Source organism: Podarcis filfolensis, assembly GCF_964270895.1.
Source record: "Podarcis filfolensis genome assembly, chromosome: 12".
Lineage (NCBI taxonomy): Eukaryota > Metazoa > Chordata > Lepidosauria > Squamata > Lacertidae > Podarcis > Podarcis filfolensis.
Genome location: NC_139614.1, coordinates 48,459,654 through 48,476,115, shown reverse-complemented (window position 1 = coordinate 48,476,115; position 16,462 = coordinate 48,459,654). Strand labels below are relative to the sequence as shown.

General features: G+C 43.8%; 1 protein-coding gene across 10 annotated transcripts in view; it reads right to left on the bottom strand.

The window, feature by feature from the left end:
* Positions 1-6,841: 6,841 nt before the first annotated feature.
* XYLB (xylulokinase) overlaps positions 6,842-16,462 on the bottom strand; it is a 114,822-nt gene continuing 105,201 nt past the window's right edge. For 5 of the 10 annotated variants that reach the window (XM_083579685.1, XM_083579684.1, XM_083579683.1 and 2 more), the window contains one exon: positions 6,842-7,442. Coding sequence is in view for 8 of the 10 variants with exons in the window: in XM_083579684.1 (XP_083435810.1) it covers positions 7,344-7,442 (99 nt within the window). In the remaining 2 variants the exon portion in view is untranslated. Of the gene's footprint in view, positions 7,443-8,020; positions 8,099-16,462 lie in introns of all 10 variants that reach the window. The other 5 variants (XM_083579678.1, XM_083579682.1, XM_083579681.1 and 2 more) reach the window with 2 other exon arrangements.

Below are 16,462 nucleotides of genomic sequence, written 5' to 3'. Positions count from 1 at the left end.
GTTGGGGGTGTTTGTGTATGAGAGACAGAAGAGGGGGAGAATCAGTTTCGTGTGGCAGGGCTTGGGAGGGGAGGTTAACTTCTTACAAAACAGAGATGCCCAAGCTGCCCATTTTCCCCACTGAGGAAGGCACGCCCATCTACAGTTTAAAAAGAAAATCCTAAAATGCAGCAAATCCAGTTGTTGATCTCCAGTGCCTCATGGGGTTTGGTCCCGATGCACACAACTGGGCTGCATTGTGTAATAATGACCCTACCTAAATCCTACAGAAAATGACGGCGTTGTTCAGAAGTGTGATGGTTAGAAAATGGTTATTAAGTCCTTCCCTTCTGTTGCATTTGCCAGAAGTCTAAAGGGGGCGAATAATACCAACTGCTCATTTAATGCCGTGTGTATCCATGTTTCCTCTTCCCACCCACCCACCCAGCCCTTCTGCCTATCTAGTCAAGAGTTCCTTTGACAATCTGAGAGAGTGCTACTCCCTACAGCACTCGCTTAAATTTTTAACAGATGGCCTGTAATAAGTAAATTGAAAAGTGCAAATAAGGTTAAAACAATTTTTCGTTATTGAATATCATTAACTTCAAGGCTGCCCACTTTAAAATGCTAATTAAGCCTCACTTTCCCTTTCGCGGGGTCCTGGTGAAGACAAATGGCTGTGGAGTAAATTAATCTTGTTTGCAAAGGACCGGCCCAGGAGAAAAATCTGATGAATAGATCTTCATCCCCACCCCCCAAGGTTATGCAAAGCATTTTTGAAATTTTCCACAGCGTGCAGCAGCTCCTGCTAATTAATTTCTTTCCCAAAACTATAAAGAGGGTCAACAAGAGCGTTGCAGACTGATGCACACGGGTTAAACAGCAAAATGAACCCCTCGCCCGCCCCTTGCTCTTGAACGACGTCAGGACCAGGAATTACGTTGCTAGCTAGCGCAATCTAAAGGCACAGTCTCCCTTGGATGGCCTTCAGGAGATTCGCTGTCCAAGAACCAGGCTACGACTTCATTTCAAGAAACCTGGCTCCAGTTCAGGGCTGGTCTCTCTATGGTCACAAAGGAGGGGAAACACTTTGATAAAGGCACCTGGCTGAACTGAAGAAGATCCCCATGTTCATCTAAGCGAGGGGATTTGGGGAACGCCTTTTGGGCTGAGGGCCACATTTCCCTGGTGGAAAGCTCTTGACACCTGCATTTCAATAACGGGCAGGGACACACACACACATAGTCACAAACCCTCGAGGGAGATGGACACCCACAATCACTCATGTGCACTGCACTTTCCAATGGAAACAGAGGTGCATTTAATCCTGAGTGACTCCAATCATGTTTAACCTTCCGCATTCTGCGTGGACGCTTTTCTTATGAAGTTGGATACCCAACCCCTTTTCTCTGTCCCCAGAAGAATGTAAATGATGTTAATACACAGCTGAAGTGGAAGTTCTGCATTGCAGCCGTTTAAAACCTTCAAAATGCTGTTGTATTCTGCTAACTTGGTGTGCACACGTGCATGGTTCGCTTTTTGCATATTTGCAAGGAACACCAGTCTGCCTCTCTGCTGAGACATTCCCCGCTCTGCTTGTATTTTCCGGCAGCAGATCCTCTTGCAGAGGACAGAACTGGGCTTGCATGCTTTGAACAGCATCAAAGCCTTCCCCCCTCTCAACTGATATCCACTGGGACAGAAGTCCAGGGGTGTTGTGGCCTTTGGTCTGCAAAAGGTTCCCCAGGTCTACTTTATGGTCTGTTGGGAAACTTGCAGCCTCATGTGTCCATGGAGTCCATTTCAAAGCAAGTCACCCCTGGTTGGGTCTGAAAAAAATCTAAGCCAGTAAGAATGTTCACTGGGTCAATAGCGAAAGAGGCACTTTCTGCAAGGATGCTGTATTGATCTGTGTAAACTCAATTATGTTTCTAAAGGAAAGAACTGTAAGCAAAAGGAATGAAGCATCCAGATCTCCTAAGCCAACAGACATTCTCTGGGCCAAACTAGGCAGAAGGTGTGGGAAATCTGTTAATAGGATCACAATGGTTTGTGTTTGTTTTGTCTTAGCTCAAAGAAGCACCAGGAGGTGGGAGTGTGACTTAGATTGGAGACATGGTTTGGGCAGCAAGAGGTTGAATACCTTTGCCATAGGTCATCCTCCCAAGCCAAATCAAATTCCCCACCACTGAATGGTACCTCTATGTTGTGGGATGTAACATCACTGAAGCAGTCAAATACAACATTTCCTGATTGCCCAGAGTGGATACAAAGGGGAATGTTGCTCCAGCCAGGAGGACTTCCTGTCACACCTGGTCTGGAGCATCCTCCCCCCACGTGTGACCAGGTAGATGGGCGTGACCCTGGCAGACCCTATAAAAGGGCTGGTCACGCAGCCATCTTCCCTTTTTTCGCCTTATCCCATCTTGATGCCTTTTGCTGTGTGCTGGCTCTCAGCCAGCAGCACATGGGATCATCCCTCACAAAGGATGAACTCACACTTTTCTCTGTGACTGCAACTACAAGTTAAAACCTGCCTTCAGGACCATACAGTGAACTGAATGTAAGTAAACCTTATCATTACTTTTAAAAGAAGACTGTTGTGTCATTATTGTTTTTAAGAGGGAACTAAAGGGGATTTAGGGACGCGGGTGGCGCTGTGGGTTAAACCACAGAGCCTAGGACTTGCCAATTAGAAGGTCGGCGGTTTGAATCCCCGCAACGGGGTGAGCTCCCGTTGCTCGGTCCCTGCTCCTGCCAACCTAGCAGTTCGAAAGCACATCAAGTGCAAGTAGATAAATAGGTACCGCTCTGGCGGGAAGGTAAACGGCATTTCCGTGCACTGCTCTGGTTCGCCAGAAGCAGCTTAGTCATGCTAGCCACATGACCCGGAAGCTGTACGCCGGCTCCCTCAGCCAATAAAGCGAGATGAGTGACGCCACCCCAGAGTCGGTCACGACTGGACCTAATGGTCAGGGGTCCCTTTACCTTTAAAGGGGATTTACCATGAACAATCTAATCTGGACAAGCCAGACAGGACTGCTTAACTCAAATGGTTCTAACGGATCTATCCACTAGCTTCCTGCTATGTACAACGGAATGTGCTTTGCTACTAGCTCACTAGCGTGAGTGAGGTAGGATAATATTTAATCAATATATCCTCTTCTACTATCCACAACATTTCCACAAATGTTAATCAGGAAAAACTCAATGGAGGGAAGGATTACTGCCCCCTCCCTCTTTACCAGGGGGAGCCAGATGTTGTTGGACTCGGTGTACGGCAGCAGTGAAAAAGGTGAATCATTAGGAAAGGGATTGAAAATAAAATTCCCAGCATTATGATCTATGGTGTCAATTGTGCTCGCCTCACCTCAAAATGGATTCAGAACTCAAAAAGGTTCAGAAGAGGGCTACCAAATTGATAAAGCAGCTGGAGCAATTCTCCCATGAGGACAGGTTGCAATTTTCAGGGCTCTTTGGAGGGAAAGTGAGTAAGAGGAGACATGAAAGAGCTGTATAAAATTATGCATGGAGTGAAGAGAGTGGAAAGAAGAAGAGCTTTGTTCCGTCTCTCATAAGACTAGCCAGGTTGATGGGAGTTGCAGTCCAACAGTTCTCAGGTGGTGACAGGCTCCCAACTCATGGACCAGAACTGAAGCACAAAACCACAGCAATATTAATGCCCGAATGCCTGGGAGAATAATGATGGCATCAAAAAGATGACCCTGCTGGTACCCTGGCAACAGCACTCCACAAATCAGGGGCTTGCTTTGAAAAAGCCTGCTCTAGATTTAAGTATAGCGCAGGTGCAGCAAGCAAGAGCCCTCAAGATATTATAGGCTATAATTCCAATTAGTCCCAGCCAGCATATTCAATGGTCAGGGATGCACAACATTGGCTACCTCTGGGTCAGAGGAATCGAACATCGCCTTAGGTTGTCAGTTGCTTAGGTGGAAAGGCAATTGCATAATGCTTATACAGAAAAGAATAGTGCAATGGTACAGGCAACGATCCTTATGTCACAATTGTCCCCCAAAGCAGCCTGAATTTCGGATTGCACAGATGAAGTATACAAGAATACATGTTGCTCCTCCACATGCTCATACACCAGCCTTTCCTCATCCTGTGGGTCCCCAGATGTTGTTGGACTACAACTCCCATCACCCCTAGCTAGCAAGGCCAGAGCTCAGGGATGATGGGAGTTGTAGTCCAACAACATCTGGGGACCCACAGGTTGAGAACCGCTGTAATACATGGAATCTGTAGCAAAGAGGCATAGGCTTTTGAGCCATGGAAGCACAGCTACCTTCTTGAAGGAATCTCACCTGGCCAAGCTGCAGAATGGGGGCTTGCGGGAACAATCTGGGTGTCTAGAAGAGTCCCAACTAAATCAAGGAGCAAAGCATGATTGACGGAACGCCATGCAGAGACAGAGATCAAAGGGAGTGGGGGTGAAATGCATGCCACCCTCAACGGATGCCCATTGTAAACTGCAGTCATCCTGTGCTATACATAGGCTTAGTAGGGTACCACCTGGCCAGTGAAAAATATACTGTACCCAGATTATGACCAGATGCTTTTTGACAACCTATGCTTATTCCTCCTGTCCACTGCTGGCCTCGAGCCTAACCCTTAAGAGTAATGGCTTGCAGTGGCTTTGCTTTTTAAGCACCTCCTATATTCGCCACACACATCCACACATAAGCACACACCAAAAATAGTTAAACTGAAGAGGATTCAGCAGAGATCAAATTAGGTGTTGTTGGATCAATGGTGTCTTTTAAAGCACGAACACTGGGGTCGGTAGCTTCAGTTTGTCAGCACTTTGAAAGCAAATCCCTTCAGAAAGCGCCAACTGGTTTGTTTCCATTTCCATGATAAAAGGGCTTTAGGCAGCAAAGAAAATAATTTTTCATTGTGTCAAGCTTATTGGAGAATCAATAAACGTTTTGCAGATGGATTAGAGGTAGGTCCCAGGGACCATCGTGATGTTAAAGGGAACGGCTGCAGCTGTAGGCTGTCTAAGTCAACGCTTTGTATTCAAGATCCAGAAAACTAGAACTAGGAGAAAGGAGAGGCGAAGCGTGCGACTGAAAGGATGTTAGCAGGCAGAAAACGTATTCAAGAACCGCCAAGTGAATTGAAAGCTTTTTCAGAGATTCAAGGGAGAGTCTAGTTCCACGAATCCCACCTCCACAAGATACTCCAGACACACTTACGTTTTTGTCCAAATTCTCAGAGAGTGGAAGTTTCACATTTTCATAGCAAGGTTGAGAAAAGACTAGGCAGAGGTATAGGAGGGGTGCTGCCAGATGGAGCAGAAGACAGTTCCAGGCTAGAAAGATCTCTGGTTTGACTCTGAATAGAAAGAAGCTCCTAATAGCTTAGTAAATGACCCACAGCTCAGTGGCAGAGTACACGCATTGCATGCGTAAGTTCCAGGGTCAATTCCTAGCATTGCCAATTAAAAGGAACTCCAGTGATGAGGCTGCAAGAGAATCCTGTCTCGGACCCAAGAGCCAAGATCCTGTTGGATTACAATTCCTATCATCTCTCCCAATGTGTTATATTAGGGGAAATTGTTTGCAAAAATATGTACGTTAGCGGGGAAATTGCATAAAAAATATGTGCATATTAGAAGGATGCACAAAAATGCTGGAAAATATCCGTGAGGATTTAAAAAAATATTCCAAATCTTTAAAAAACAAAACATTTATTCGAAAGTTACAATACATTTTCAATCAATATATCCCCTCCACAGACACCTCTGTGATGATGGTGTTATTAAAATATCCTGTTTTTCTTCCATAAAAGAGAAAAAGGGTGACCAGATCGTGTCAAAGGTAAAGGTACAGATGCGAAAATGTGACAAGCTAGACTTAAGGTTGGAAAAAAACTGGGAGAAACCTGAATTGATATCCCTAGTTAGCTTAGGGCTGTCACATGTCTGGATTTTCCTGGTTTAGGGCATCCCTAAGTTAGCAGGCCATATGAATTCGACACCAGGAACCGCCGGGTGCCTCATAACCCAACACTAATTACCTGTCTCTTCACATAAGGTTTGTTTGTTTGTTTGTTTGTTTGTTTGTTTGTTTGCTTACTTATTTCTTTAGGGGATGGAAGATGCCTCACCTGGGTTTTGTGATGATTTCTAAATATTAAAACACACACACACATACACCTCGCTTTCATTTTCTTTTTTTTAAGTATTCACAAAGAATGATGAGAAAACCTAGATGCTATGTAAGTCAAAGAGGGGGAAGTTTGTCCATTCCTAGTGCTGGGTTAGATGAACCCATCATTTGGCTGAGTTAAATGTTGCCTTGTCTGATACGGATCTCTTGCAGTAACCCCAAAATTGTAAGGTGATATAACTTTTCAAATATTTGAAAAAATACTGCATAAGAAAAGTCTGAAGGATCCTTCCTCACTGAAGCACCATATATAAGTTTATGGTAGGAAGGCAGAAACCTCTACCATAAAAGCTGTGCAACTATTGCAGTTTATTAGCTTTCCAATGAAACAAGCAAAGCTAAAGGTGTTCTTCCTTAAAAGGAAAGAGAAAGGCCATTTAGCATCAGTCTTTAGGAGAGGGGCAGAGTTGGCTCTTAAGTTTTTGTGGGGCAAGCTCATGCCTCACCTCTCTACACTCCTTTGAAGCAGAGACGTCTCAGCTGGGAAACACATGCCAGAGAGGGAATGGTAGAGTGCCTTTAATCCAGAATGTCCTCTTTCTCCAAAAAATAAGCATCCCTTCTCCATTCCTGAGCTGGCCTCTAACCTTGGCCCAGCTCCCAAGACTTATGTTCTGGTTCCTGCTATGATTCTGCATCAGAAATAACCAAATATTGCACATGGAACAAATGGTGCAAATCAAATTTATTGTTTGCATTTATTTTGCATATGCAATTCAAATTTTCAAAGAATTTAAGTCATTTCTCCTTTTTTATTTGTGTTGGAAAAGGGGATATAGAAAGGAAAGACTACATGAAGCTGTGCAGGACTTTACAACCCAGCATCGTAACCCGGGAAACATCTACCCAGCTCCAAGCTGGTTAATGAGGGTATAGCTACAATACAGGGTTACTTTTGCCCACAGAAATGAATTCTTTGAAAAGGACGTGTGAATACAAAAATCTTCAGTGATCTCTTACAAAAATTAAATCAGATTTCCAGGTTCTTTTGGGGTAAAAACATGGTAACTAACTGGTAGAGTAAGCCATCAGTTTTCATTTAGCACGGCCCAAATGTTTGTCCGAAGCTACAAACATTGAAAAAAGTGCAGGTATTCTCAGAGTCCTGGACTTCAGGCTTTCAAGGTGAAGAAGCAGGCTGGCTTTTGCTTTTCCTGTTTAAAGAAGGTTTTAGACTGATTTTTTTGGTTCTCTCATATGATGTTCCTTTGGCCTATTCAGTACCTGCTGTTCAAGTTCCTCATATCGTTTAAGCAAAGGCTGGTAAACCTAAAACAAAAGAGAAAGATTACATTTTAAATGGGGCCATTAAAAATATTTTAGTCTTTTAGCCTCATAACCAAAGAAATCAATCTAGTACAAAAGTCCAGGGCTGTTTATGTGCAACTACTATTCTTTGAGTGACCTGTGCATTCACACATCCAGGCTCTGTGGTAAACGGTAGTGAAACTGAGGTAAACAGTGGCAATGAGAGATTAAATTCTAGGCCTTACTGGCAAATTTGATATGAGCAAATGACCAGGTCCGGATGATATCCACATGAGACTTTCTTAAGCAACTCAAATGCGAATTTGATGAGCTTCTAACAAAAATATGTAACTTGACAACCGCCATACCTGAGGACTGGAAAGTGACTAATACAACATCAGTTTTTAGAAGGGGATCCAGGAAATTACAGGCCATTTAGTTGAAAATATTTTCAAAGGAAAACTGCTAGAAAGCATGGCTAAAGAAAAAGAAAATTGCCAAGCATGTAGAAGAAGTAGTCTTGCAAGGGTTAAGTCTTCTCTACCTTCCCCACCAAAGACTCTCGTGTAAGTTTAGAAATCATGAGAAGGATTTCTTACCTGCCCCTTTACCATGAGGTCCCTGGGTGGGTTATGGCTTGCAGCTGAGGAAGGAGGCAGAATGTCCTCCATCATCATCTTCAAACAGAAATTCAACAGTGAGAGAAATTTATGTTTTTGCCAGATGATGCTGGAGGACACACCTAACATGTGGGATAAATCAGAGCAGGGAGTCCCTAGGCTCCACTCTACAGAAGGAATGGGTTTCCCAAATCTAAAACCTGACTGTGCAGTCAGTCTGAAAAGGGCCCCAAAATCCCCATTTTCCCTTCTGCAAGGATGCATTAGCTAAAAACCATTAACTTGAGCTGGTTAACTTTTCAGACTGACTGCACAGTCAGGTTTTAGATTTGGGGAACACATTCCTTCACTACTGCTGCAGAATCTTTTGCAGAACCATCCTAGCAGACGCTGTGTCACAGGAAGAAAACACACAGAGTTCGAATTGCTTTGTGGATGCTCAAAGGAGCTGCTTCACATATGTCCAGGACTGAAGCAGTGCCTCTCATTAGCTGCAAAGTCCCCAAGGTGGCCGGTTGCTCAGTGCCTCCGAGTCAATGATACACACAGGAAATGGAAACTAAAACAATAAATAGAGAGCTCTTCCAAAGGAGAGCCAAAAAAATAAAATATGAGATTTTTAAAACTCCAAAACCCAGTGTAGCTAATATTGCAGGTCTCTTCTCACATCTAGCGTATGTCATTTTTATTCCTGAGAAGTTAAAGGGCCGGATTGGGGAGGGGGGGAGGACAAAACTACTGCCTGTGAACAGTGGGAGGAAAAACAGGAGTTTAACTCTGGATAAACAAAGGGTTTCTCCCAAGCACCACTTTACATGAATGAAACCCACATCACGAGGTCTGAAAACCCTCCTTTCTAATGTTATCACAAGTAGTAAAACAATCCAGTAAGTTGGCAGCTTCAGGGAACAGGCTCTTAAACTGGTGTTTAAGAAGGTAAACCGACGACGAGAAGGGCTTGGAGGCTTCTCCTCTTAATAAGCCAATATAGAAAGAAGCATCTTCTTGTCCTTGATTCTATTAAAAAAAACAGGCTCAGAACTCTCCAGAGGGAATATATGTCAAAGAAAGGAATAAAGAACATTTATCTAGTATTTAAAGCATACACTTCATTTAATATCGAACTGCCAAGTTCCAGACAGGAAAAAACCCCCAGAGAATAGCACCTGAGCTTTTATCTACTACCATGTGCAGGCCTTAGTCAAGTTACACATATTGTACAGAAAAACTAAGGTCCACTGAAGGTGTGTATACCAGGAGTTCCTTAAGCCAATGAACTGAAAACCTTTCTAAAAGAGAAGAAATAGTGCATTTTCAAAGGCTACAGCTGAAGCCTCGTGAAATTTGAATAAAAGTCAAGTCCATCTTTCAGTTTCATCCACCAGGCTACCTCAGACTCCTTTTCTAGGGGAACCCTTAAAATTCCTCATGGACTCCTGAGGCGATTATTTTATTTATCTGTTTTAAAGTGTAGCTATTTAGGAGAGCAAGTGGCCCTTTTAAGTGCTTCCACATATATGTATTACAAGGTCTTCTGGGTGGGTAGAGGGAACCTTTTGCAAACACATGAAAAAAGTCCTGAGGGAATTTGTATCTACTAATTTATTTGACTGTGTCCCTCTGGAAAAGCCAATGAACTTTTTTGTCCCTGCCCTTGGAAATGCTCCCCTGACCTTTCAGACCTTGGAGGGGAGAGTCAGCTTTCTAAACAATCTGATCCTCAAATTCCAGCACCTTCTGGGAAAAGAGGGGGGAACTCCTCAACTAGAAGACTGCTCTCACGTATCTGCCCAGATTGCCTAATTTTGCTGTCTGTTCTGAGGAGAAAAGTGTCTCATTTTCCACAGAAACAAACCTGGAACTACTACTACTACTTCTTCTTCTTCTTCTTCTTCTTCTTCTTCTTCTTCTTCTTCTTCTTATTATTATTATTATTATTATTATTATTATTATTATTATTATTATTCATTTCATTTCTAGACCACTATATATTTTTTAAGGGGGGGAAACTGACAGCAGTTTACAGCCTACGCTAAAACATCAAACAAAACAATCCAGAATCAAACATTACTGATGAAAGTCAATACAAAGTATATCTTTGCATCATAATTAACAGGGAACAAAAAAACGTTATCTTAAAAAATTTCAAAACAGAACATGTCGAAGAAGGGAGCCATTAAAAATATTTTAGTCTTTTAGCCTCATAACCAAAGAAATCAATCTAGTACAAAAGTCCAGGGCTGTTTATGTGCAACTACTATTCTTTGAGTGACCTGTGCATTCACACATCCAGACTCTGTGGTAAACGTTAGTTTAATGCACATTTAAAACAGCATTTTAAGATTCCTCACCAAACATCTCACCCTTTATGTTTCTGAGGGGGGCGAGAACTGACACAGGTAGCCTTGAGATTGACAAGGTTTGAAGAAATCTCCTTGAAGATCAACAACCTGACGTATGTCTATCTGCAATGATAACATATCCATAGCTCCACTCCTTGACCTTAAACCCCTGGAATTTCAGGGCTGGGAAACATGGAGAAAAGATGCACTTTGCAACCTGCAAAAACTTTTGCATCACGGTCCAAGGTAACACAATCTCCCAAAAAACTGATTAGCAAGCAACCTTTTTCTCCAGCTGACAACTTTGTGGGCAAAGCGACCTAACATCAGCCATCACAGAAGAAACACAGGAAACTAGAGACTGATTTAAACTTATTTGGGAAAAGTCTACTGAGCCTTCCAAGAGTTATTATTGAAATGAGAGCTCAGGCTGCAAAATCTGCCTGGCCTTTGCCAAGCAGGCAGAGAAAACTTCAGGTGTGAAAAGGCTGCCTTGAGAAACCGCAGATTCCAACTCGGAAAACTCACAGCGGAAGCAGCCTAAGGTTTCTGCATAAGCCAGCGGATCAAGCACTGGGCTTCCCTTGTAATCTCAGTTCTGAAGGAGGAAAAATATACAATCCCTGTGACCCATGTGTTTGGGGTGAATAATAAAAGAATCAGCTGGGTGTCTGGATTTAAAATGTGGGCTTTAACAGTCTCTCCAGCAGGAGAGAGCCCCCAGTAGCAGAGTCACAAAGTCAAGCAGCACAGTGAAGCGTTAGGATTGCAGGCTGTTAAGCCTTTTGCCCCATTCAGTCTCCTTGCAAACAGTGTTCCTCTGTTTCTATTTACCCCTCTTGCAATGAACAGACCACACACTGTTAAGTACTTTTAAAATGCTTTACTTACTAAATCCAAGGGTCTGATTCATTGTCCCATACAACAGCAAGGAGAACACAGCTAGATTACTCCTGGGTGCAAAATACACAATATAGTTTCCAACATGTGGTCTAAACCTGCAGCAAGTTCAGACACATCCATCCTGGGTGATTACATGGCGAGAAGAGGGAAGGAACAGGAAGAGAAGGTTTTAAGTGATTTCTCATAAAAGAAGAGGGGGTGTGACCCAGCTGAGTCTAGGAATCAAGCTCTATTGTCTTAACCCCTTCATGCGCCAACTAGGACTCATGTTTGACTGCAAGTTCAACTACAAGTTTGCATGGGTAGCCTCCGTCTACCAAGCTGTAATGTCTCAGCTGCAGGCCCTTTGCTATAAAATGGAGACTAACTGGCTGGGCTTTTGTAGGGACAGATGAGATGGATTGTAACGTATTCCATGCATTTAAAAAGGCTATAAAATGGCTCTTTAACAGCTACATTTTAATGATATACTCAGCCGGTTTCTATGGAGATTGTGGTGGTGGCCAGAAAAGGGTGCTTCACTTTAATATCATTCTAGTGTGCATCAGCCACTTACTCCAGGGATAAATCTTAAAATCACAAAAGGATTTCTTGCTAACCACATGACCAGGGCTGAGCACAAGCAATTGGGGAACGTTTGGTGAAAAAGTATGTCTGTCATGTCAAAAGTAAGAGTTTCTGAAGCACATAGGCCTGGAGCTCCTTTCTTACCCACCTGGTCCTGCGATTTGTAAAACTGTTGTGGCCAGTTTGAGCCACACTGTGGTTTTAAAAAACAAACAACCTATCGCCCAGGTAGCCTGAATTCAACAGCAAGAAAAGCTGCAACCTGCATAAATTATGCAAATAAAGTATATCCTCATAATTTCACACTGGTGGGGGTGGGCTTTGCTAGTTATGGGGAAAGGAGAGATGTCCATAGTCACTCTGCATAGTTACATTAGAGGGCAGGCAAGAAAGAGATACTCCTCCACCAACTGGGTCAGGGATAGGGAAAACCTTTCATTAGCATGGCATTCCCTTCTGGGGAACCTGCCAAGGGTTGCAGGCCAGTAGAGGGTGGAGTCAGGGGCAAAAGTGAGTGGAGCAACAAATTTTAGCTTTGCACAATACCCTAGTTTATATTCTCATTGCTGCCTGAGTGCCCATCAGAGTGAGAACAGTGACTCCAAAGGACTTCAAAGAAACTCCGGCAGCACTGAGGATGAGCTGACATCAGAGTCATCAGGGGTTCACAAATTAGAGCTGCTTTGCTGAATATTACTGCTTTGCTCTTGTCTTCTCCCCATATGAGGGATGTTACCAGTGCTTTTTTCTGAGGGTACTCAGGGGTACGCAGTACCAGCACATTTTTTCAAGAAGAAAAGCACCGGTTCAAAGTATGGCACTTGCTGTAACAACTTCATGGTGAGTACAGCACCTCTTTTTTCTAGAAGAAAAGCATGGCCGACATCCATCTCTCTTCTCCATTTGGGTCAGAGCTCAAGGACACATTCCCTGTTATCCACAATTAGCAATAGTCCAAAGTTGGAAACAATCCCATTGAAATCTGGTTAAATAAGATTTGGAATGTGGCTCTATCTCACCACAGAAGGGTAATTAAAGGCAGATCAAGGATAGACACTTTTGGTGAGTCTTGGCTTCCTTTCTTTGCCTTTATAAATAGAGACAAAAGGTACTTTTATTCCACCCATAACACAATAATCTCTGTGGAGAGGCTACTTGAACTGATAATACATAAATAAACATAGTGCTTCTGTGCTATATACTGTGGATGGAACTTAATAAGAATGTACCACTGGACAAGTTGCTGTAGTTATATGCTGCTCTTATTGTTATTTAGTCGTTTAGTCGTGTCCAACTCTTCGTGACCCCATGGACCAGAGCACGCCAGGCACTCCTGTCTTCCACTGCCTCCTGCAGTTTGGTCAAACTCATGCTGGTAGCTTTGAGAACACTGTCCAACCATCTCGTCCTCTGTCGTCCCCTTCTCCTTGTGCCCTCCATCTTTCCCAACATCAGGGTCTTTTCCAGGGAGTTTTCTCTTCTCATGAGGTGGCCAAAGTATTGGAGCCTCAGCTTCAGGATCTGTCCTTCCAGTGAGCACTCAGGGCTGATTTCCTTCAGAATCAATAGGTTTGATCTTCTTGCAGTCCATGGGACTCTCAAGAGTCTCCTCCAGCACCATAATTCAAAAGCATCAATTCTTCGGTGATCAGCCTTCTTTATGGTCCAGCTCTCACTTCCATACATCACTACTGGGAAAACCATAGCTTTAACTATATGGACCTTTGTTGGCAAGGTGATGTCTCTGCTTTTTAAGTTGCTGTCTAGGCTGCTCTTATATTTAAATGGAAAACAAGAAAATGACTGGGGAGAAAGGACACATTCCAGTCAGGCAAAAACACGGGGGGGGGGGAGGACCAGTGAGTGGTGTGGCCTGGGGAGAATTTCAAGGGCTCCATTCAATCCTTGGGCCTGAAGTTCCCCACTCTTCATCTAGGCCAAGACCAAGTGCCACCTGGTTCATCCCCCTCCTAGCCTTGTCTCCACCAGTGCCCATTTCTCCACCTGGCTATTATGTGAGTTTCATGTGAATTATGGAACAAATAGACATGATAGAAAAGGAATAAGGGATGAGGAGGGAAGAGAACAACCAACAGATTTGTTGGTTGTCCTCTTCCCTCCTCATCACTCTTTGCTTTCCTTTCATGTCTATTTGTTTCGAAGCCATTATGGCAAGAACCCATCCAGTCTAGTTTCTGTACAGCGCTAATGAGCGTCTTGGTCTAACTAAACATGCACACCCAAGCAAGATGGTGGGTTTATTTCCTGTCCTCAAGGATAGAGAAAAGTTTAGAGGTAGACTCATGTGGAACTTGAGCCTCAGAGAATTGAGGGTGTTGGCAAAAAAAGGGGGGGAGGAGGTAAGGGTTGCAAACCTCTGGCCTGAACCAGGAATTACTGCTGCATCCTCATAGCACATCAGCAGCATCTTGTTTTCCTTGAATATATATGTTGGAGCAAGCAAACTACCGAACAAGCACTTATGGCTGTATTAGGGGCATCAATATGTCAGGCAAAAATAGCTCTTTTATTTACTGAAATATCTATAGTCAAGCCTCACTAATTCTCACTTTGATTATCTGCAACCCTGATAAAGCCTGCTTGCTTTGTGCCAACTGAGATTTAATAGCAGGGCCCTGTATTGGCTGAAAGCGGCTGTGCTACTGAGATAGCAAGCGCCGTATTCCTTTCCCAGCGTGAAGAATATTATTATTGTTTTTACAAATTAAAAGAGAGAGGGAAAAGAAACCATACTACCTTTATATACAGGCGTGTTCCAGAGCATAGTGGTGAACACATTGCTCTAAATTAAAAGTGTCAAAAGAAACGAACGGCTACATTTAAGGCTACAGTGCTTTTGACTGTTTTATTGGACTTGAATGCTTAACTTGCTAATTTGCAAAATTCCAGCATCTGCTGCAATGGGTCTCCCAGCCATTAGCATGAATAACTGATGTTTGGCTGTTGTTTTATACCCATGTGAACATGGAGGGAAAATTAAACCGATCCTTCTTTCTTTGTTTCTATTAATTTTCTGTGAAATTCACCTCCTTGGGCCTCTCTGTTACTGTAAATATGGGATATAAAATAAAGAAACTTTTGCAACCCATCTTGGACTCTTAAAATGCGGCACACTGTCTGAAGAAGAGGCTGTGTAATTTGAAAGATGGCTTTCCTCCTTCTGGAATCATTCCCATTAAATAATCAAGGCTGGTTAGGGTTGCCAGAATTGCTGCAGCCTGATCTGAAGAAATCTTGGTTGATTAATTTCATGGGTTTTTAACCAATTGACTCCTTATCAATTAAATCTGCATATAAGCTCATGTGGACGAAAGAAATGGCATACTTTGTGTCTACATGAAATCCGCACTTGTTGCAGGGGCACCGTCTGAGAAAAGGTATCCCCTCTCATGTGTGGAGAGAAGAAAGAATGCCTCTTTCAAGATGGTGCCAGCTATTGTCATGGCTCCGAAGACAGGAGTGCCTGGCGTGCTCTGGTCCATGGGGTCACGAAGAGTCGGACACGACTAAACGACTAAACAACAACAACAAAATTGTCATGGCTCCAGCCTTGAGCTCAGATGAGGAGGAGCCAGTCAAGGCTGGGGCTGCTGTAGCATCGGGTGAAGAACTGAGCCAGGCTCCTAGGCCTCACAGATGCTGCCCTCAACACAGACTCATCTGCCCAGTGGCACCAGCAAGGTACAAGGCAGGAGCCACAGAAAGGCAAAGATGTGCTCATCTTCATGTTGGGAATCTGACGTGAGATACCCACACAGAGGAGGATGACCCCAGTTCTAGTCACCACATAGGGTCCAAAATAGTTCACCGCCTTAGAAGATTAGGCTTCAGTAATAGTTCCTGGTGTTGATCTGTGCATACAGCTTGTAAAGGTGAAGGTAAAGGATCCCTAGATGGTTAAGTCCAGTCAAAGGTGACTATGGGGTATGGGGTTCATCTTGCTTCAAGCCGAGGGAGCCAGCACTTGTCCACAGACAGGTTTCCAGGTCATGTGGCCAGCATGACTAAACCACTTCTGACACAACAGAACACTGTGATGGAAACCAGGGTGCACGGAAACACCATTTACCTTTCCGCCACAGCGGTACCTGTTTATCTACTTGCACTGGCATGCTTTCGAATGGCTAGGTTGGCAGGAGCAGGGACAGAGCAACGGGACCTCACCCTGTTGTGTGGGTTCGAACTGCTGACCTTCTGATCGGCAAGCCCAAGAGGCTCAGTGGTTTAAACCATAGCGCCACCCGCGTCTCTGTACAGCATGTAGGATTTTGCAGATACAGATATAGCCACACACTGAGTATCTCTGTTGCTCCGTCTTCAAGGCGTAACACAGACTTTGACTCCGTTCTCAAGATTCACTGACTGACTACTGAGCTGACATGCCTTAATCACTTATATAGTCAGCCCTGGGCTGTTACCATAGCAACTGGCTTGGCTGACCTTGCACCTGTGGCTTATCTCATCCATGGGACGATTGGTGCCCATGAAGGAAATTAACCCTTTGCTCCATGTCCAGTTCCTCCAGCACTTCAGACCAGTGAACAGGCCCTTTAAGAGCCACAACCTTCAGGCCCAAGGAGGCGCTGGA